Source organism: Sceloporus occidentalis, unplaced genomic scaffold (genome assembly GCF_023333645.1).
Source record: "Sceloporus occidentalis isolate IW3139 unplaced genomic scaffold, rSceOcc1.0.p SCAF_138, whole genome shotgun sequence".
NCBI lineage: Eukaryota > Metazoa > Chordata > Lepidosauria > Squamata > Phrynosomatidae > Sceloporus > Sceloporus occidentalis.
Window position 1 is genome coordinate 1,370,928 of NW_028317118.1, and position 18,799 is coordinate 1,389,726.

The window sequence follows — 18,799 nt, forward strand, 5'->3', positions numbered from 1 at the left end:
AAGGTTGCCACAAGGAGAATGGCCAGTACCCAGCAGAAAGCTACTATGGATCTAAGAGCAGGAATTGGTGACTGGCATTGCTACAAACCTGTGCTTGGGGGAAAAAACTAACCTTAAGCATGGATACTTAGCAGGGAATCCAAATGGGAAAACATGTTGTGGATCAAAAATTACACCTGAGAAGGCCTGCAAGGACTTGTGCATAGTTTCCAATCGTCTTCAAAACCATTTTGTGTGGTTCTCTGGATTCTGGCTATGCAAACTTTCTTTTTAAAAAGTTCTTTTTTGGGAAAATATAGGGAACATGCGACCAGCTTCCTTATTTCAGTGACTCTCAAAGGTGCTGCAAGATCCTTTTGCATACTGATTTTTCCAGACTAACATGGCTATGTCTTTGAGTCCTCCTTTTGTATCAAATGGAGAATATGTAGCACTACTGCAAGTTACAAGATGCATGTTCCTATAGCATAGAAACTACAAAAATACAACAGACCAACTACATATTGTATAATAAGTTTATTTTACCCAAAACTAGGATGGTAGTAGGTGTGATGCTAGTCACCATCAGCATTGAATCAGACAATGTTATTTACAATTTCTAAAAAAAGTCACACATGCTGTTTTATGAACTGACTAGGTTCATTATTAGGGATCTGTTGTTATGATAAAACGCATCACATGTGTATTGCACCAATGTGTGTCTACGGCTTTAATTTTAAATAAGTTACATTATTACAGTGCAAGATAGGTCTATTTGCACACTCCAAGGTATTCCCCCCCCCCCCAAAAAAAGCTGAAAGTTATGGAATTGAAGTTTTAACAGTTTCTTAAACATTCAGCAACAGTACCATTGTCAATGAATTTGTATAAATAGAATTGCATATTGTACAGAGCCTTTGTAAAGTGTTATGCTAAGATACAATAGAGATCATCAGCTACTTACAATTGAAAAGCATGCATTACAGTCTGATATTGTACATTTTATAAACTATGACATTTTACACAACAAAATATGGAAAAGAAAAAAAAGAGAAGAAGATAAAACTTGGCTAATCACCACTCTTTAATTCTTGCTTAGCAGTTTAGGGAGTCTCGACTTCATGCAACCCCAAAACTTCTTTGCAAAGTTCTGTTTTCGGTTTAAAACTATATTGCACATTGGTAGAGCTGCATAAAAACTGAAGCTTTTAAAGAGCACCACACACTTCCTTCATGGAACACGAGTTTTCAGTTCTATATATTTTTTTCTCCCTCCCTAAGGAAAGACATATTTTTTTTCCATTTACAAGATTCATGCAGATGTTTTCAGTAGATGCGTTGCTAAAGACGCATGCAAGAAAATTAACCTTACAATTCAGCAAAATGTGTTTAGGACTAAATGATTACTCCAGTTTTGCTGCAAAGGAAAAGAGAGAGAGAAAAGGAAAAAACATTAGTGAAAAGGAAGAATAAAGAAGACTTAATAAAAGCAAGGACTTTCGTTTTAAAGGCTCAGGCATGAAAGACCATTCTGACATAGTTTGGTAAAACTAGCCGCCCCATTTTTCCAATGGGGAGAATCCGGGTTAATTGAAAAAAGCACGAAAGAGAATTAAAAGCTGGAAGAACATCCAATTAGCAGTTCTCCTTCCATCGCCCATTTTGCGTCGGGGAGCTTTGCTAGTGGTTTTGATGTCTGGAATCTAGCAAACTGCCAAATCTCTTTGATTTGGTAGCTGTTGCAAAAGGGAAGAATGGAGATGCTCTACACAAGATCTTCTATTCCCTTAAAAGGTACTGTGGCTGGAATAGGGTGCCATAGCATTTCAGAATGGAAGGCCTCGGGTGTTTAATATTTTTTGGCGGGGAGGGGGACTGCTGTCACCAGAACCCTGGGAACCAACCAAAACTAGTTCTCATCACTTACTTTGAATGGCCTTCTGTATAAACGTAATGTCACAGACAAAGACCAGATTCAAGTGGTTATGGCCCCTACATATGTGTGGTCTATTCTGAGAGGGGCACAAAAATTACACTTAGTCCTCCACATTTATGTATTGTTTATGTGATTTGTAACCCGCCTTGATCCTTCGGGAAGGCAGCATATAAATAAAATGTATTATATTATTATTTGCGCCTTTGACTTTGGCAGCTTTATTTGCGGCTTTGATTCATATGTGCTCTAGGAATCTCTAGGTCCTCCAACGCAACTCTGCCAGATGTTGGCCGTAGAGTTTGGAGAACCTAGACGTTCCTACAGAAAACCCTTCTCTAGGCATTTGTAGGCCCTCCAGCACGATTCTATGATCAACCTCTGGTAGATGTTGGCCATAGGGTTGCGCTGGAGGACCTGGATATCTCTAGAGGGGTGTTATCTTGGGTAAAATAGTGTTGTTTTTTTATTTGGGGTTTCACTGGGGTATGTCACCCATAACCCCAGCGAATGTGGAGGGACCAGTGTACTTAATGCTGAGTATAACAGACCACAGCACAAACATCTTCATGTGTGAATTCTCAATCTCATTCTACAACTTCAGTGAGATTATCAGCCTGATTCTATGTGTTTTTACTCAAATCAATATACAAAACGTTAACAGTCTCAGAAATACTGGGATTCAGGATGTGGCTGATGAAGAAGCGGCAAACTACACCTTTCCCCCTCAGCTATGTGCCACTGAGAATCTAGCCTTGCCACTGTTCACAGATCACCACATGCCAAACGCCACTACAGTACAAGTCAGACCAGGTGAACCTGCATGTGTGAATAAAGCTCTTCTCCAGGAAAACCTATTCACTAGAACTATGGCACACAAGCAGATTTCGTCTTGTGGAAACTTAAACCTGGATAAAGGTTTTGACCAGTCTCTGCAGCCCCTCTCTTGCTTATTCCTGTTCTATTTTAATTTTCAGTTTGTTGTTTGTAGGATTACTGTCTCTCCTCTTCCCATGGAGTTTGTTAGAAAGTTTGCAGAGATTTTTTTTTTAAAGACCATGTTAATTCCCCCCCAGTTTTAGTGCAATGAGCAGAGATTAGGGAAACAATGGTTAAGAAGTGCAAGAAGTAAAACGAGACAGGTGCAAGACAGACAATTTGGGTTGTTTTACCTATGCCTCGCCCATCCTCTGCAATCCTCCCCGTTTTTCTCCTTTCGTTCATCTAAGTCTTTTATCGGCTGTGTCGTTGGAAGACACTAGAAGACTGCTGTACTGCATTTTATCACCACCGTGTTAGGATCCTTCACCCCACGATATAAAGCATGACGTTAAGTGAAAGCGCAGCTCATAAAACCCCCACAACCACCTTGGACAGCTAGTTTGCATTTTAAAAAAAAATCTCATGGATTCAAGAGGAGAGATGTATTGGGTGAACAAATGGGGAGCAAGTTACTGTTAATCTGGCAAGCTTCGTTCAACCTTGAGATATCTAGAACCTTCTCCAAACTAGGACAGTCCAATTTGGGGCTAGAATCTCATTCCCAGCCAGCATATCTCTGATGTAGAACATTGGATATTTTTCAATATTTTTTTTAATGGATATAATACAAGTGCCAGACCACTGGTCCATTTATCCACATATTGTTTGCTCTGGGGCAAGCAACTTCAGAGGGTCTGGGGGTAATTTCACACACACACACACAGACTCCTATGGGCCACACCAAGTCCCTTTTCCCCCAAGCCATAAAGATCTGGACGATCACATCTTATGTTTGGCAAAGAAGCACGCAGGGTTTGGTAAAACAATATGCAGGTTGTACATTGCAACCTGGTTTGAAAACAGGAGGGCCCCTGGAACTGCTTCACCATGAGATGACTCTGACCCCAAGACTATGCCATCACTTGTTCTCTGGCTCAGTAGACAGAAAACCACCAAACAATGAAAGCTGGACATACATTATGGTTGTATGTACATATATTATATTATATTATGGTGAGCACTAGTCTAATTATTTAGGATGATTTCTGGCATCTTTGTGTGAAGAGTAGCTATCAGTACATTCCTAGAACACACGCTGCAAGGAACGGTTTGAACGCAGACACATACAACACCTTCCATGACCAAGGAAGTTCACCGATATATCAGAGCAGCCATGCTTAGCCAATCGGAAATCCAACACATCACAGTGATGAATACTTCAACACAACAACTGCCAAAGTTTAGATGGAGAATTAGCTAGCAACTGCTTCAACAGCATCTGCAAAACCAGTGTACTGTGTGCTGCTTGCCAAAACATTGCTCCCTTCTCTCTGCACTAATCCAGGCTAGACCCACCCAGCCTGTGTTTTCTGTATTTGTGAGGCACAAGAAAGCCTCCAACACAGAGAGATGTCAGAGAAAATGTAAATGGAAGAGCTGCGATCTTTTGAAGTTAACACTTCTTATCCAAAATGGTACTGGCATCTTTAGGACAAAATGGAAAGGAGTCTTGTAAGCACAGCATAAGATAAACTATGCAGAGCTGGTATCCAGACACTTTTATTGGAGTAATAAAGGTGCCTGGATACCAGTTCTGCATAGATGCAAGAAAAAGGATACCTATTCCTGGTGGTTTGAAAAAAGCTACCCATGCACCAAATCATTCTGGAGGTGCCATTAATCATATTGATGGAAAATCCGTGATTTTAAAATAGGTTTAATTTTCTGAACCTTTTAGGACACTGTTCCCACTAATTTAGATTCTAAAGACTAATGCTAATAGAAATTGGGGGCACAAATACCCTAGGTATTATGATGCCATATACAGGATGTGAAGAGTGGTGATAATAATGTAGCACAGCAGAATATCTGACAAAACGCAGCATGGAATGAAGGAAAAATTAGCATTTATTGTTAACATTTATACAGCATATGCTATCTTTTGTCTCTCTCTCTCTTTTTTTTTACACAGTGTATCACCACTGAAATGGTGAAATAGAAGGAATACTCACTTCAGTCGATGAATGTTGGAAGGCATTGGAGAGAAACACCACACAGTTAGGACTGTTAATGAACTTACACATTGGTTGGTACAGGACTCAATTTGGAGGGGGAGAAAACACGACATCATGCGCTAACATTTATCGCAATAGAATGATGGTGGTTAGTGCCACATTAAAAATAAAAATAGTTCTATACAATATGTTCATTTGGTCATGTGGTATTTACAGATCTTACAAAAACACACATGTACATACACGCACACACACAATTTTGTTACTTTTCCACTTCAGGGTAGGATGTGGCCAGTGGATTATATGTGAGAGTTGTTCGTTTCCAGGTCCCATTACAAATGCCCTCAATCAAAAAGGAAGAGAAAAATCTGGCACATAGATCCTATTAGTTAAAATGGAACTCAACAGTCTCCTATGGTATAAATGAAATGAAAAGCAGTAATTTTTCAATTAAAAAAAGTTTTATTATTCTTGTTTTTTCCTTTTAATTCATCCAGGTAGTCTTTTCCCTCTTCTGCCTTTCCCCCACCCTCCCCAAGTGGGCAATGCTGGTGAAACAATGCTGTTACAATAAAAATGCATATGATATTTTTAAAATAAATAATTCATGTTAAAAAAAAAACCTACATATGTTGAGGAGAGTTGGGAGGGAATACTAGCAGGTTGCCCCTCGAATGGTGTTTTCTGCACCAGCAAGAATAGGCATACCTCTCACAAAGACAGGTGTAAACAAGCTTTAGTTTGAATCTAAAACTAACAGAAAGGAAAAGGCAAAAATACAGGTAGGGAAGAAAGATACTGAGGTAGCAGTATAATCTGCCCAGTGCAGAAAAAACCAAATGAATGACAAATTAAGATTAGATGACCATGCAGAAGACAAATAGTTGCATGCTTTTAGTTTAAGAAAAACAAAAACACACATACACAGACATTCATTCCCTAAAATCTGCTACCAATTACAGTTTGCTCAATATATAGTGTCCACTGGCACTCCCCCCGAAAAACACTTTTTTAAATTTGTTTTTACAAGGATGAGTTGACTATTAAACAGAACACTGTACATGCTTCTCCTCTACAAAAAATATTTGCATAAAATAGTGTTAATTTCTCTGTACATGTCAATGGACACCCTAGCTGTGTATAAAAGGGTGGGGGATACTACTTTCCCCACTGGAGTCAGGGGAAAAAAATAAGAGAAAAAACCAAAAGTTTTAATATGGAACCTCAGTCACCAGCAAATATGTTCATGTGAAAATTCAGCAGAATAAGACAATTGCTTTAAACAATAAAAAAAACCGATTAAGTTAAACATCTCTCTGTCAAACTACCATCACCTCAGGTCAAGACAAGAACATGTCACTAAAGTTAGTGTCTGTGCTATACAGCCAGATAAGCAAGGGGAGGGTAATGAGCACAAATGGCCAGGAAATCCCTTCGGTGCATGCGGACAAAGAACGCGGTTTGGTGGGAGGTGGCACACTGTCTTTACCAGGCTCTAGGTAGTTACGGGCCACAAACTTAAGCGTCTCGTCCAGCAGGATGACGGGCAGCGAGATTTTCAATACCATCAGCCACTGAGTCAGGTTCAGAGGTGTGATTTGGAAGATCAGCTAGGAAACAGATAAGAAGGTATTCGTGAAACCTTTTGAATAAGTTAAGAAGACATGGCAGAGCCAGGGTTGGGGAAGAAGAGTATTGCCTCTTTGACTTTAAACAAACAACATAACTGAGATTTGTCCCCAAACATGAGCTAAATGAACTTACTGGCAGTGGCTCCACATAAAGGATGAGAAAGTGAAGGGACATGGACAAGCAAATGGAACCCAGCAGCCAGACATTCTCCCAGGGAGGCATCCTTAACAAAGACTGGTTTTCTGATAGGCTGAAAACAAAAGAAATTCCGTATGTATAAATTCATAGAATTCAAAGATATAGCCCTGTTAGTCTGTAGAATCAGTATGTAGAGAGATCTTGTAGACTCACTGAAAGAAAGAAGTTGGCAGCATGAGCTTTCATAGACTTCAGTCTACTTACTCAGATGCTTTTAAAAACTGAAGTTTATGAAAGCTCATGCTGCCAACTTCTTTCTTTCAGTGAGTCTCAAAGGTGCTACAAGATCTCTCTACATACAACATCTTTATAGTTCACTTTTACTCTGTTCTTCAATAGGTAGCTAATACTAGGCATAAAGTACATTCTGAATATATCATCTGTAATCCTCACAACAAGTGTTTTCATTTTTGTTTTTTTCTAATTAATGTGTTTTGTCAACAGTCTTAACTGCTTAAGATGATAATTTACTGCATTGCATTTATACCTGTATGTAGTTACACTTTGAGCCACACTGGGCCCCAGTTCCACAAGAAACACATGGTGTAATTCAAATAAAACAAAAATGGTTAAACAAATCATCATCCTCTGTTTTCCATACAGAGGCAGGATGAGGAATGGCAGTTCTACTAAGGCTATTTATATGTCATTTGACCCCTGAACCCATAATTCCTGCCCACAGATACCAGCTCTCAGATGTGACCAGTCTAGAGCCTCTCCCCTTCCCTTCCACTGGATCTGAAAATCCCAGTTCTGGCTTTTTCTTGTTATTCCATTCATGGGTGCCATGAAGTGCAGTCATCTGCAGTTATCAAATGGAAACCAAGGGCACAGGTACTTCTTTCAGTACAAAGACATGGGACTACTGGCAGCCAAGCTGCACAAACTACGTCAAGCAACACCTTCTCCAGATCAGTAGAACAAAGAGAAAGTGGAGTGGTCCACAACTGAACATGCATGGCCCATCTGACTGATCTGCTATCTCTCGTAATAAAACTATGAGCATTGTGTAACAACGTAATTTAATATAGCTAATGGAACATTAAATACTAGGAAGCAACAGCTCACCACTTGCTGAAAACATTAATAGGACCAAAGTAGAGCCCCCACCTCTGCCAACAGCAGCCTTAAGAACCAAAGCCTGCCAAGTCCCATCGACATCTCTTTCTTTAAAAAAAAAATTCCTTTAAGAGCTCTCTGCTTTCTACAGGTACCCTTGACCCTACTACACAGCAGTATTACATCTGACCTGGTAAAGGGTCTATATAAACATTACAATCTCTGGCAATGTTTTATTTATTTGATTTATACCCAATCCTCTATCATCAGAGTTCAGGGTGGCTAACACTGACATAAAAGACAGCTAAAATCACAAACTCGAAATACTGTACTTAAAAATCACAAGTCCAAGCTCACAAATTATACATGTTTAAAAATTCCAAATATCTGCTAAAATACAATAAAACCAATACAAACAAGCAGTTGAAGAAAATGTAGACACATGCTTATTCCCTCGAAAGCTTGTACAAACAGACTATTTTCACTTACTCCAAAAACACAAACGTGTGGAGAACAACCAGATCTCTGATGGGAGTACAAAAACCATGTATAAGAAAGCCTTACAAGATGTAGTAGCCCTACAGGGCAGCAAAAGAAGAGCCTGACACAAGTTCTATCACTTCGGCCTATTTCATGGACTCCTCCTTTGTGAATCTCAACCTTTTAAAGAAGGTTTGAATTTCACATTTAAAATCAGACTTTGGAAGACAAGGAAAGTTCCATATTTATCATGAATGCACTCAGAATTCACTTCTCTGAATCAATGTTACATGAAAGAGCGATCAAGAAGCATTCAGAGGAAGACGCAAGACCTTCAGCTCTTCATTCAAACATACTGACCTGTTGAGGGCATTACACATTTCTATTGTGACCAAGACAGAAAGTGCCATTGTCATAGGATATGGAGACTCAAAGACTTCACATTCAACTCCTTCAAACTCTGGATTGTCATCTTTGCACTGTAAGAAATGGCTCTGGAATAAAGTAACAGAAATGAAAGTCAGTCTAACTCACTGTATCTCCATGCCTTTTTCTCTGCCAAAAAATTCATCAGAAAATTCTTGTATTATAAAAATGCAGCCATAAAGTTGAAAGGAACAACCCTTTCCCCCCTCCCTCAGCACTTTAATCATATTTTTTTATTGTTAAACAGGGATTAGCTTGATGTGTAGAAGGTCTTGCCACAGATAAATACTGGCGGCCTTTAGTAAGACTTCTGTATTATATTAAAACAATATAGTTAAGCAGCTGCACTCTGAAAAATGTAAGCTCAGTTCCAAAACTATTAACAGTGTTTCTAATTTAGAAATATTAAGAAGAAAATAATACCAGCTGGTAGTAGGTAATTCTTGGGCCACCATCAGCAGCAATAAACCACCAAGCAGCAGCTCCTACAGTAGCAGCTCCAACATAGCCTTAAAGGAAAGGGAAAACATGAATAATAGGGCATCTGTACTGGTTGCTCACCTCACCTGAACTTCCTCCCCTTTGTACAATAGGTTACTGTGTAACCCTTGCCCATTTCCTGCAATTACTACCCATGCTTAGATCTTGATAGCCAAGTCACCACAACTGAATTATTTCCAAGATTGCATACCTTATTTAAAACAGACCCAAGAGACATGGCTGCAGCTGCATACTATGAAAAGAGCAAGAGCTTTGTGCAGAACATCCACACTGTACCTATGTAAAACTGTGCCTTAGTGAAAGTATCTTTTACAAATATAAACTGATTTTTTTTACACAGTAACTATTTCAATTCAGCATACAATCCAACTGCAAGGCACTGCTGGTTGAGGGAAAACATAAGAGATTCAGTTTAAAAGGAAGCATCAGGACTACATTAATTTAGCAATACCACTGTCAAAGTGGTATAGCTCTACTAGACTAGCAGTTGCCAAGAGAGACTGAGAAAAATGTTGAGAAGTTAAAAATGTTCAAAGGATGCAAGAACATGTTTCTAGTATTCTTAAGCTACCTTTGCCACTACCTCCAAAAACAGGGTGGACTGGCTCAAGTCACATTGCTGTGATTTTGTGTGAGAGGAAGAAGAAGAGGGTACTGAGAATGAGGGATAGCAGAGCTGTAATGGACACTCACATCCAATTGCCAAGTAACGGAAGAAGAGCCACCCAGAGATCAGGGGCTCTTTGGGATTGCGAGGTGGTTTGTTCATGATGTCCAGATCCGGAGGGTTAAAGCCCAGAGCAGTAGCAGGGAGTCCATCTGTCACAAGATTTACCCACAAGAGTTGGACAGGGATCAATGCTTCAGGGAAACCCAGAGCAGCAGTCAGGAAAATACTGCCAAAAAAGGGAAAAAACATAGGTGAGGTTAAGTCATTACTGCAGATTTTAGTAGGCATTTTGAAAGATGGCTATCTAGGACTCTGAACTACTAACATGCTTGTCTCAATACCCAGAACCTGCATGTCACTAAGCATTTTCCCATTGCTCAATCCCACTTCCCTCCGACACACACACACACACACACACACACACACACACACACACACACACTAGGATCAGGGGCAGAAAGGTTTCTTAACAGATTTGATAACCGCTGATGGATTGAATTTGTCTCAGCAGCCATCGGTACTCCATTTCTGATGGCAAACTCACTTGCACAGGTCTTGACAGGAGCTGCAAATGTTCGATACACCTACCAGACAACCTCTCCGACATTAGAGGAGATGAGGTAGCGAATGAACTGTTTCATGTTATTGTAGATTGCACGGCCCTCTTCCACAGCAGCCACAATGGTTGAGAAGTTGTCATCTGCCAGCACCATTTCTGAAGCAGTCTTTGCCACAGCAGTGCCTGATCCCATAGCAATTCCAATCTCTGCTTTCTTCAGGGCTGGAGCATCATTTACACCATCACCTGTCTGAAACAACGTTTGAGAAATGAGCAACAACACAGAAAAGATAATTTGAGACATCTCTCTTTTTTTATTGGGGTTAAGGTCTAAGAATGTGTGAATAGGCTCCAAAATAAGTCCCCCTTCTATTATTTAAGAACTACCTGGAAAGGGCAGCAGAAAGACTTAGCATGCATTCCAGACTACTCTGTATCTTCTTACTGGGAAAGAACTGCTTGCCAAGATTTGGGCTTCCGTGACATGTTTTTATATGAAGACCCCATACAAGAAGTTGCCACCTACATATTATCCACCACAACACACTCACCATTGCGGTAATCTCATCAAAAGACTGTAGAAACTCGACAATCTTTGACTTATGGGAAGGCTCCACACGAGCAAAGCACCGAGCATTCAGGCAGGCATCTCTCTGGGCAGCTGGGGAAAGTTCATCAAACTCCCGGCCTGTAAAGGCTTTTGTGGTGACATCCTCATCCTCCCCAAAGATGCCAATACGGCGACAGATGGCGACTGCAGTCCCCTTGTTGTCCCCTGTTATCATAATCACACGAATGCCAGCTTGTCGGCACAATTTTATGGATGATGCAACTTCAATTCGTGGAGGATCCAGCATCCCCACACAACCAACAAAGGTTAAATTGGTCTGAAATAAGAACAGCACCAGTTCAAGTTAAGTAAAAACTGAAATCAAAATATAGAAGTTGTGAAACAGAACAAATACAAGTCTTATATATTTAGACTATGGTAAAGACTGTTTATGTCGCTCTTAAAACTTTATTTTTCAGTATAATTAGTTCATCCATACTTCAGGGAAGTCAGTGACTACTTTTCTCATTTTATAAGGGAATAATAGATATCAAATGGGGCTATGAAAACAAAGGATTAGATAAAACATGGATCAGCACAAATTAAAATAGAGGCACAAACAGTATTGTCGCCCTTGCCACCCAAGAGTTCAAAGTGGCCCATTAACAGATGTCACGAAGGCCCAGATGTATTTGCTTTAGGCACTCTCAGTTACTCATCAAGCTGCAGATAATGAAAAAGAACCAACCTCATAGGTAATGAAATTTGCAGAATCCTCCAACTTCATATCTTCCCTTCTTAGTGGATTATCATGTGTAGCAAGAGCCAGACAACGCAGAGTATCTCTCCCTGAGCCCCACTCTCTGATGACACTCAAGATCTTCTGCTTAATTCCAGGTGTCAATGGCACCTTAGTGCTTCCAACCCGGACATGCGTACACCTATCAATTACACCCTCAGGCGCACCCTACAGGAGCACAATATAAAATATGTTCAGTCTCACGCATAAGACCTTTTTACTAAAGAATAATTAAGGACAAACAAACAGACAATGAAATAGGAGCTGAAATACTCTCAACCACATATAGGAGCCCATCTTTACAAGTGATATTGTGTGCAGCCAGCTAGAAATGCTTGCTCCCTTACAGTATACTTGCCTTAACAAACATCTTGGTCATGGCAGTTCGGCTGGGCTTGTTTGGAGTGCAGTACACTGACATGGACTTTCTATCCCTGGAAAATTCAAGGGTGAACTCCTTCCTCATGAGTTGCTTTATGACCTGCAAAAGACGAGTGGGGAAATGAAGACAGGTTAGAACTGCAATATAATTAACCCGCGTGAAATGGAGAATAATTTCATTGGGTTCTCTGTTGTGTAGTATTTCAGAAGTACTGACCGAGTTGCAAGCATTTGCCCGTTCAATTCTGGACAGCCCTTTCAGTTCTGTGTCAAACACATTCATCTTCTCAACCAGACAAGTGAGGGCAGTTTCTGTTGCTTCGCCAACCTTCTCGTACACTCCTTTAGCCTTTGAAATAAAGCTGTTATCAGCATAATCAAAAATCACAGATAGCTTAATAATTACATGGAGAGTATCTTCTTGGTAACAAGAAAATCCACAAAATATTAAGTAACAAAACTAGTTTTATAAGTGGTATAACTGGTGGATGTAAGCTGAAGTTAACAGTACTTCAAATGTGAAAAACTGTGGTAAAATATTCCTACCTTGGAGTAATCCATAGGCTAGCTCAGCTGAAACAAGGTTTGAGCCATATCTGCACTGGCTTACTCACATTTTCCAATTCAGTTTCAAATCCTTTACTCCAAATTCCCATTCTTGGATTTGCCCCACCCTGTTTCCTGTATCTGTTACCCAAAGTTCTGTACATATGTACTTGACTGATTTTGCACATATGTACTTGACAGATTGTCTATTTTTGTTGTTGTCACTTTTTCCTTCTTCTTTGCTATCTAAGGCAGTGGTTCCCAACCTGTGGGTCAGGACCCCTTTGGGGGTCCCCTTTCACAGGGGTCGCCTAAGACCATCCAAAAACACATATTTGCATGTAGCTATGAAAATAATTTTATGGCTGGGGGTCACCACAACATGAGGAACTATATTAAAGGGCCACGGCATTAGGAAGGTTGAGAACCACTGATCTAAGGGATCATGACTTGCCACAGGTCATTCCAAATCTTTTCACTGGGTTCACTGGGTGCATTTTTTTAAAATGTAAGATTGAAACTGAAGCAGAAATTAAACAATGTCTACTGTATATTCTTTGATATATTCTTTGATGCTAAAAAGTAATATGTGTCCCGTATCACAGGAAAGCAGTTGATACAAACATCATTACTTTCCACATAGTTGAAAGCATTTGTCTTAAGCTCATCGATCACAAAATCCAGATTTATCTAGCAGAATTTCTAGTAGAGAAATTGTACGTGTTTCTTACACTTGGATAACAAAAAAGAATCAGAATCCATTAAAAATATAGCACTAACAACTCTCAAATTCCCTTCCTAGATATTTCTGTTTGATTCCCCTCCATTGTTGGTATTTCAGCCTGCTTGTCACTCTTTTTATCATTTATTTCATGGCTCCTTCCTTTGAGTGATTTCATTGTAAACTGCTTTGTTTTTTTATTATTCTCAGTTTTCAAGTCACAAAAGGAGGTTGCAACTAACTCGCTAACTAAACACACTCCCAACCAACAACATTTCTTCCAAACAGACTGTACCTACAGACAGAAAGGCGAAGTGGAGGGGAGATAAGAAACCTTGACATATTTCAGATACTGTTTCAACCCCCCACCCTTTTAACAAACAGAGGAGACCAAGACCAAGTACTTTGTTCAATCTACTCGCCTCTTGAATTGGGAGGACTTACTTACCTCATTGAAATCCAGGGAGGAATCATTGCAAAGGGCGCAGATAGTTGCCAATTCTATAAGCCCATCATACTGAGAGCATTTGACAAGTTTGTCATCTTTATGCCTTTTAGATAAAAAAAAGGGCCAGAGAAATAATGAATGACAAGACTTTGAATTCTAGTACTTGTGATTTCTCAGCATGTATTCACTATCAAATCCTTTCCCCTCTCAAGTGTTCATGCTCAAAATCCCAAGAAGCATACAGCTACTGGTATGAACTTCAGAGGGTCCACTAACATGAATGGACATGCAGCAGTTTTTTTGCTTAAGAAGATGGACATCTTTGTAGTGGATTAAATTTCATGAGGCAAGACTGAAGTATTAAGTAGATCAACAGAGCCCAATATCACTAGCAGGTTTACTGGTCTATTGCAACTAGCCCAGTTCAAATCTTTTCTATCCTGGTTTAAGATGCTTTTTTTTTTTTTTTTTGGGGGGGGGGGCTGCTTAAATGCTGAAAAACGAAAAAAAGAAGAAAAGGATTTCTGGTTAATGAGGCAAAGTGCTAAGAAGTCTTCGTGACATTCATTTGCACCAAAAGTTCCCATCAGTGATTTACCCACAAAGAGCTAGGGATTGAACAAATTTAGAATTCTCTCCAATTGGGAGATATATCATTTAATGAAGTGCCTTCAAGAAATATTTCCTCCTTTCTGCTAACAGTTCTATGTAAACAAAGCCATCAACCAGGATATTGCGACAGATGTTATGACTTTTTCAATCTGTACCATTCTTTGAGATGTCTATGAGATGACATCACACACAGGCATAAGTTTCCTTATACAGAAGGAAAACTGCCGCATAAAACAATAAAATGCTTGAAAACTGGCAACATGACATGCAGATATAACAGCAATTAACATAACAGATTTGGTGAAACCAAGGTCTAAAGAAGTGAGACTATGAGAGTATTAATTAATAAAAGTGGTGCTTGTAAGAGATAACTCTTCTAGGACAAAGATCTGACCCTGAAGGACAGATCTCAATTGTACTTACAATACTAAGCAGCGGTTCATAGTAAAAAGCCATATTTGGTCAGACTGGTTACACTCTGACCCATCTATGTTGAAATCAAACATTGACAACTTGTCTTAAATCAAGGCGGCAACCCTTTGGCCCTTGAATGGTTAACAATTCCCACTAGTCCCGTCACACATGGTCAATGGTAAACGCTTGCAGGAATTTTAGTCCAACACATCTGGAAGGTCAATGTTTTTCCATCTCCCTCAAAACTTGAGAAAAACCTCCCATATCCCCAAAAGAGAAGATTATCTTTCAACTGGCCATTTATGTATCAATAGGCTGCATTTTATCCTACTTTAGAGCAACCACTGTGCTTTGTCCAATGAGACCTGTAAATGGAGTCACTGATAAAAAAATTAGCAAGAATAAAACTCTTACACTTCTCCTACAGGAGCATATGTTGAGCCAGACACAGTAAATTCATTGAGAGAACAACTATCCCCTTCGATTCGGTCCACAACGAACATCTGCAAGAGAGAAATGGGTACAGGTATTGCCAAGCGAATGAAATAATTTAGAAATTGTAAATGTGAATGACAGAAGTTCAGAATCATAGAATCAGGAAGGAGTTATTTTTTAATCAGCCCATTGGCTTCAGAGGAATATCAAGCTCATATCTTGGGACACAAATATGTGCCTCGGTTTAGTTCTTGGGATTACTCTCCTCTCTTACTTCTTCTTTCTTGATTAAAGAAATGCATAAGTACTCTTTTTAGTAGGTTTGGTTCCCCCACTTCTAATGCTTGTATAATTAAAAACAAGGCCCATACAATTCAGGAAGGCTGATGTGTCAGCTCAGCCTACAAGTAACTCAGCTAACTTGTATTATGGAGAAAATTACACATTATCTGCTACCAAAAACCAGCAGTTCATAAAATTACTTCACATTGTTACATAGTTTTTCATTTAAAAAAAACCCCTCTTCTAATCAAATAGTCCTTCTTTTCCTTACCTCTTCATTTGATTATGTATTATTTTTGAGTTCAGCTCTCATGAAACTTTGTCAGTTCAGAAGAATCAAACTGAAGATAAAAATGCAGCCTGGGTTTATGGTCCAAGCCCATTCTAGGGAAATAGCTTTGCCTACTTCAGAGCACTGACTTCTTCTACTTCTAGATATTTATCAAATGCAAACGTTTGATCACCTGACTCTTGAGAAAGTGATTTATGACTGACTGACAGGAGTGTATCAATAATGGATGAATAACACACTATGCTCAGTTTGAGAACCAAATTCCAGTACCTAAAACTGAATATCCCCATTAAAAAACAAGGCAATCCTTTTTCAAAAGGACGCCCAACACTCCTTTAAGGCTTTCTCTGTGCAAGTCACATCAAGTTGGACTGGCTCCAGTTTGGCAACATATGATAAAGGGAGAAAAATCATCTTCTAGGATTACTTCTGCAAAAGCTTCCTGAACAGCCTCTCTTTGTATACAGGGAAGTACTGCTTTAAAGTGCTAGGGCTTCCTTCCAAAAATTTCCAACCAATGCTTTTCTATATTACCTAATGGACCTGACACTAAACAAATGCCCTCAGTCACAATATCAAGGATTGGCCAAACTGTTTTTTTCAAAAAGAATGCTAAATCCAATATTGTATTGCAAAAGATTATTTTCAGAAGGAGAAAAACATGGATAATCCTAGGCTGAGGAACCTTTCTGTTTTGTTTTGTTTTGTCATCCACCTCCTTTAGAGACGGGCAGTTATGCAATACTCCTGCAAGTAACCTTCTCTAGAATACAGATGAGCCACTGCTTTGTGTCCCACAGTACAGACTAGGGTAAGAGTAGGGAACAACAGAGATAGCAAAAAGGTGCATTCAAACAAGAACAGACACTTATATAAACACATAGCCTGAAATACTGAAGAAACTCAGAAGATCCCAAAAAGGTCTGACATACAGTAGTTATCATTTATATGAAATTCTACTCTATCCCAGTAACCTGTGATATCTGAGGCCACATACTACAGAGAAGCTTCAACACATTTAGTCCACATTCAATAAAAACTTGCTTAAAAAATGAACATCTGAATTTGAGTCAGAAATGTCACTTTGAACTCCTAATAGGTTCCTGCTTGGAATGCCAAGCACAAGCAAGGCACAACTCATTGGAGAATAAAAGAAACCTGGCATTAACTGCTGAAGAGCACAATGTCACCCAGATTAATCGGCATTCAAAACTGGATTTTTGATGCTCGCAAAAACAAACTGATAGTTGCTCTACTAAGGGTGCAGAAACTAACTTCAAATCGAATTTAGATACCTAGACAGTGTCTTGCTTATTTCAGTACAAGGTGGTATGTCAGATTTTACATTTACGATAGTCATTTCTAATCTGGCCCAAATGTGCTAGAAATATAGCCCACAGCATTAACACTGAGGAGGTGGGATGAACAGAAAAAGGCAGAGCCTGCCAGGAATTTAATACCTGAAAGGAAGCAACTCCCCGTTACCCACAAATTTACAAGGCAGGGGTTATATTATACAGCTACTCCTATCCATCTAATAAGTATGTTACCTGTGAGAGGAATAACTTCCAAGAACCAAGCTAGGGAAGGTTTTGTGAGCTGGGGAAAGTTTGGTTCTATTTTCTTTTAACCTCTGGAGACACATTTTATCTTTTCCTCATGGCTCACCAAGACATTATTCAGAAAGTATTCTGTCTGCCCATGTTGAACCAAGATAATGCAAAATGATTCCTGGACCACGTATTGGCTTGACTTGACTCAAACCAAATCTTGTTTTGTTTGCTATGTGCTAAATCGTACTTAATTTACAAGAAATGCAGCATTTGCCTTTCAATTAATTGTAATTCTACTTTTCCTGATGTTAAAGCCTCTGTTGATAAAACTAGATCTTGAAAGCAGGCTACACTGTGTTGTGAAGACAACTGTGTTGCTCAAATTCAGTTATGACAACAAATTCCAAGAGATAAAGAACAGGAGAATTAACCATACCCTGCAAACTGACATCTGGTTGGTGGTAAGAGTGCCTGTCTTGTCTGAACAGATGACAGAAGTGCAGCCCAAGGTTTCCACGGATGGCAGGCTTCGGACAATTGCGTTCTTCTTGGCCATTCGGCGAGTGCCCAGAGCCAAACACGTGGTGATGACAGCAGGCAGCCCCTCTGGGATTGCAGCCACAGCAAGTGCAACAGCAATTTTGAAATAGTAGATGGCACCTCGAATCCAGGAACCGCCATGAACCGGATCATTGAAATGCCCAATGTTGATTATCCACACAGCAATGCATATAAGTGAGATGACCTTTGACAGCTGCTCTCCAAATTCGTCCAATTTCTGCTGAAGTGGAGTTCTCTCTTGCTCAGTAGCCACCATTTCATCACGAATTTTGCCTATTTCAGTGTTCACACCTGTGGCCACCACCACACCCATGGCTTTGCCTGCAGCAATATTTGTACCCTAAATCAAGAAGTTAAAACAGAACTTAACAAACAGTGACGTAAATCACCAACACTGTATAACAGGCTAACAATGCAAGTTTTCAGACACTACAGCATCCCATTAGCAACATATGCAAGACTGAGTCTACCTTATGCCCCTGTAGGTCTTTTTGGTTTTGGTTTTTTGGTTGCTACAGAAATTGGTATTTAGTTCCAAACAAGATAATCACTTGGAGGACCAAATTATTAACAATATAGTCAATATTTTTAATCCCCTTGCAAAAGCCAGTATTGCAGAATAACATCTTAGGAATTAGTGTATAAGCAAAAAATAAAACAAAATTCAAGTTTTACTTACAGAAAAGAGCATGTTCTTCTTGTCTTGGTTCACTGCACGTGGATCAGGCACTGGATCCGTGTGTTTAATTACTGACACAGATTCACCTAAAAG

At 39.5% G+C, this 18,799-nt stretch overlaps 1 protein-coding gene across 2 annotated transcripts in view; it reads right to left on the bottom strand.

Moving 5' to 3' along the window:
- Positions 1-501: 501 nt before the first annotated feature.
- The window catches only part of ATP2A2 (ATPase sarcoplasmic/endoplasmic reticulum Ca2+ transporting 2), a 41,894-nt gene continuing 23,596 nt past the window's right edge, over positions 502-18,799 (bottom strand). Inside the window, exons 7-21 of one of the 2 annotated variants that reach the window (XM_089499731.1) lie at positions 18,707-18,792; positions 17,903-18,367; positions 15,319-15,407; positions 13,879-13,981; positions 12,381-12,512; positions 12,141-12,263; positions 11,732-11,950; positions 10,985-11,320; positions 10,463-10,683; positions 9,898-10,100; positions 9,127-9,212; positions 8,638-8,771; positions 6,673-6,790; positions 4,906-6,518; positions 502-1,396 (exon numbers count right to left, since the gene is read on the bottom strand). In XM_089499731.1, coding sequence (XP_089355857.1) covers positions 6,249-6,518; positions 6,673-6,790; positions 8,638-8,771; positions 9,127-9,212; positions 9,898-10,100; positions 10,463-10,683; positions 10,985-11,320; positions 11,732-11,950; positions 12,141-12,263; positions 12,381-12,512; positions 13,879-13,981; positions 15,319-15,407; positions 17,903-18,367; positions 18,707-18,792 — 2,585 coding nt within the window. In that variant the 3' untranslated portion in view covers positions 502-1,396; positions 4,906-6,248. The remainder of the gene's footprint in view (positions 1,397-4,905; positions 6,519-6,672; positions 6,791-8,637; positions 8,772-9,126; positions 9,213-9,897; positions 10,101-10,462; positions 10,684-10,984; positions 11,321-11,731; positions 11,951-12,140; positions 12,264-12,380; positions 12,513-13,878; positions 13,982-15,318; positions 15,408-17,902; positions 18,368-18,706; positions 18,793-18,799) is intronic. The other variant, XM_089499732.1, reaches the window with a different exon arrangement.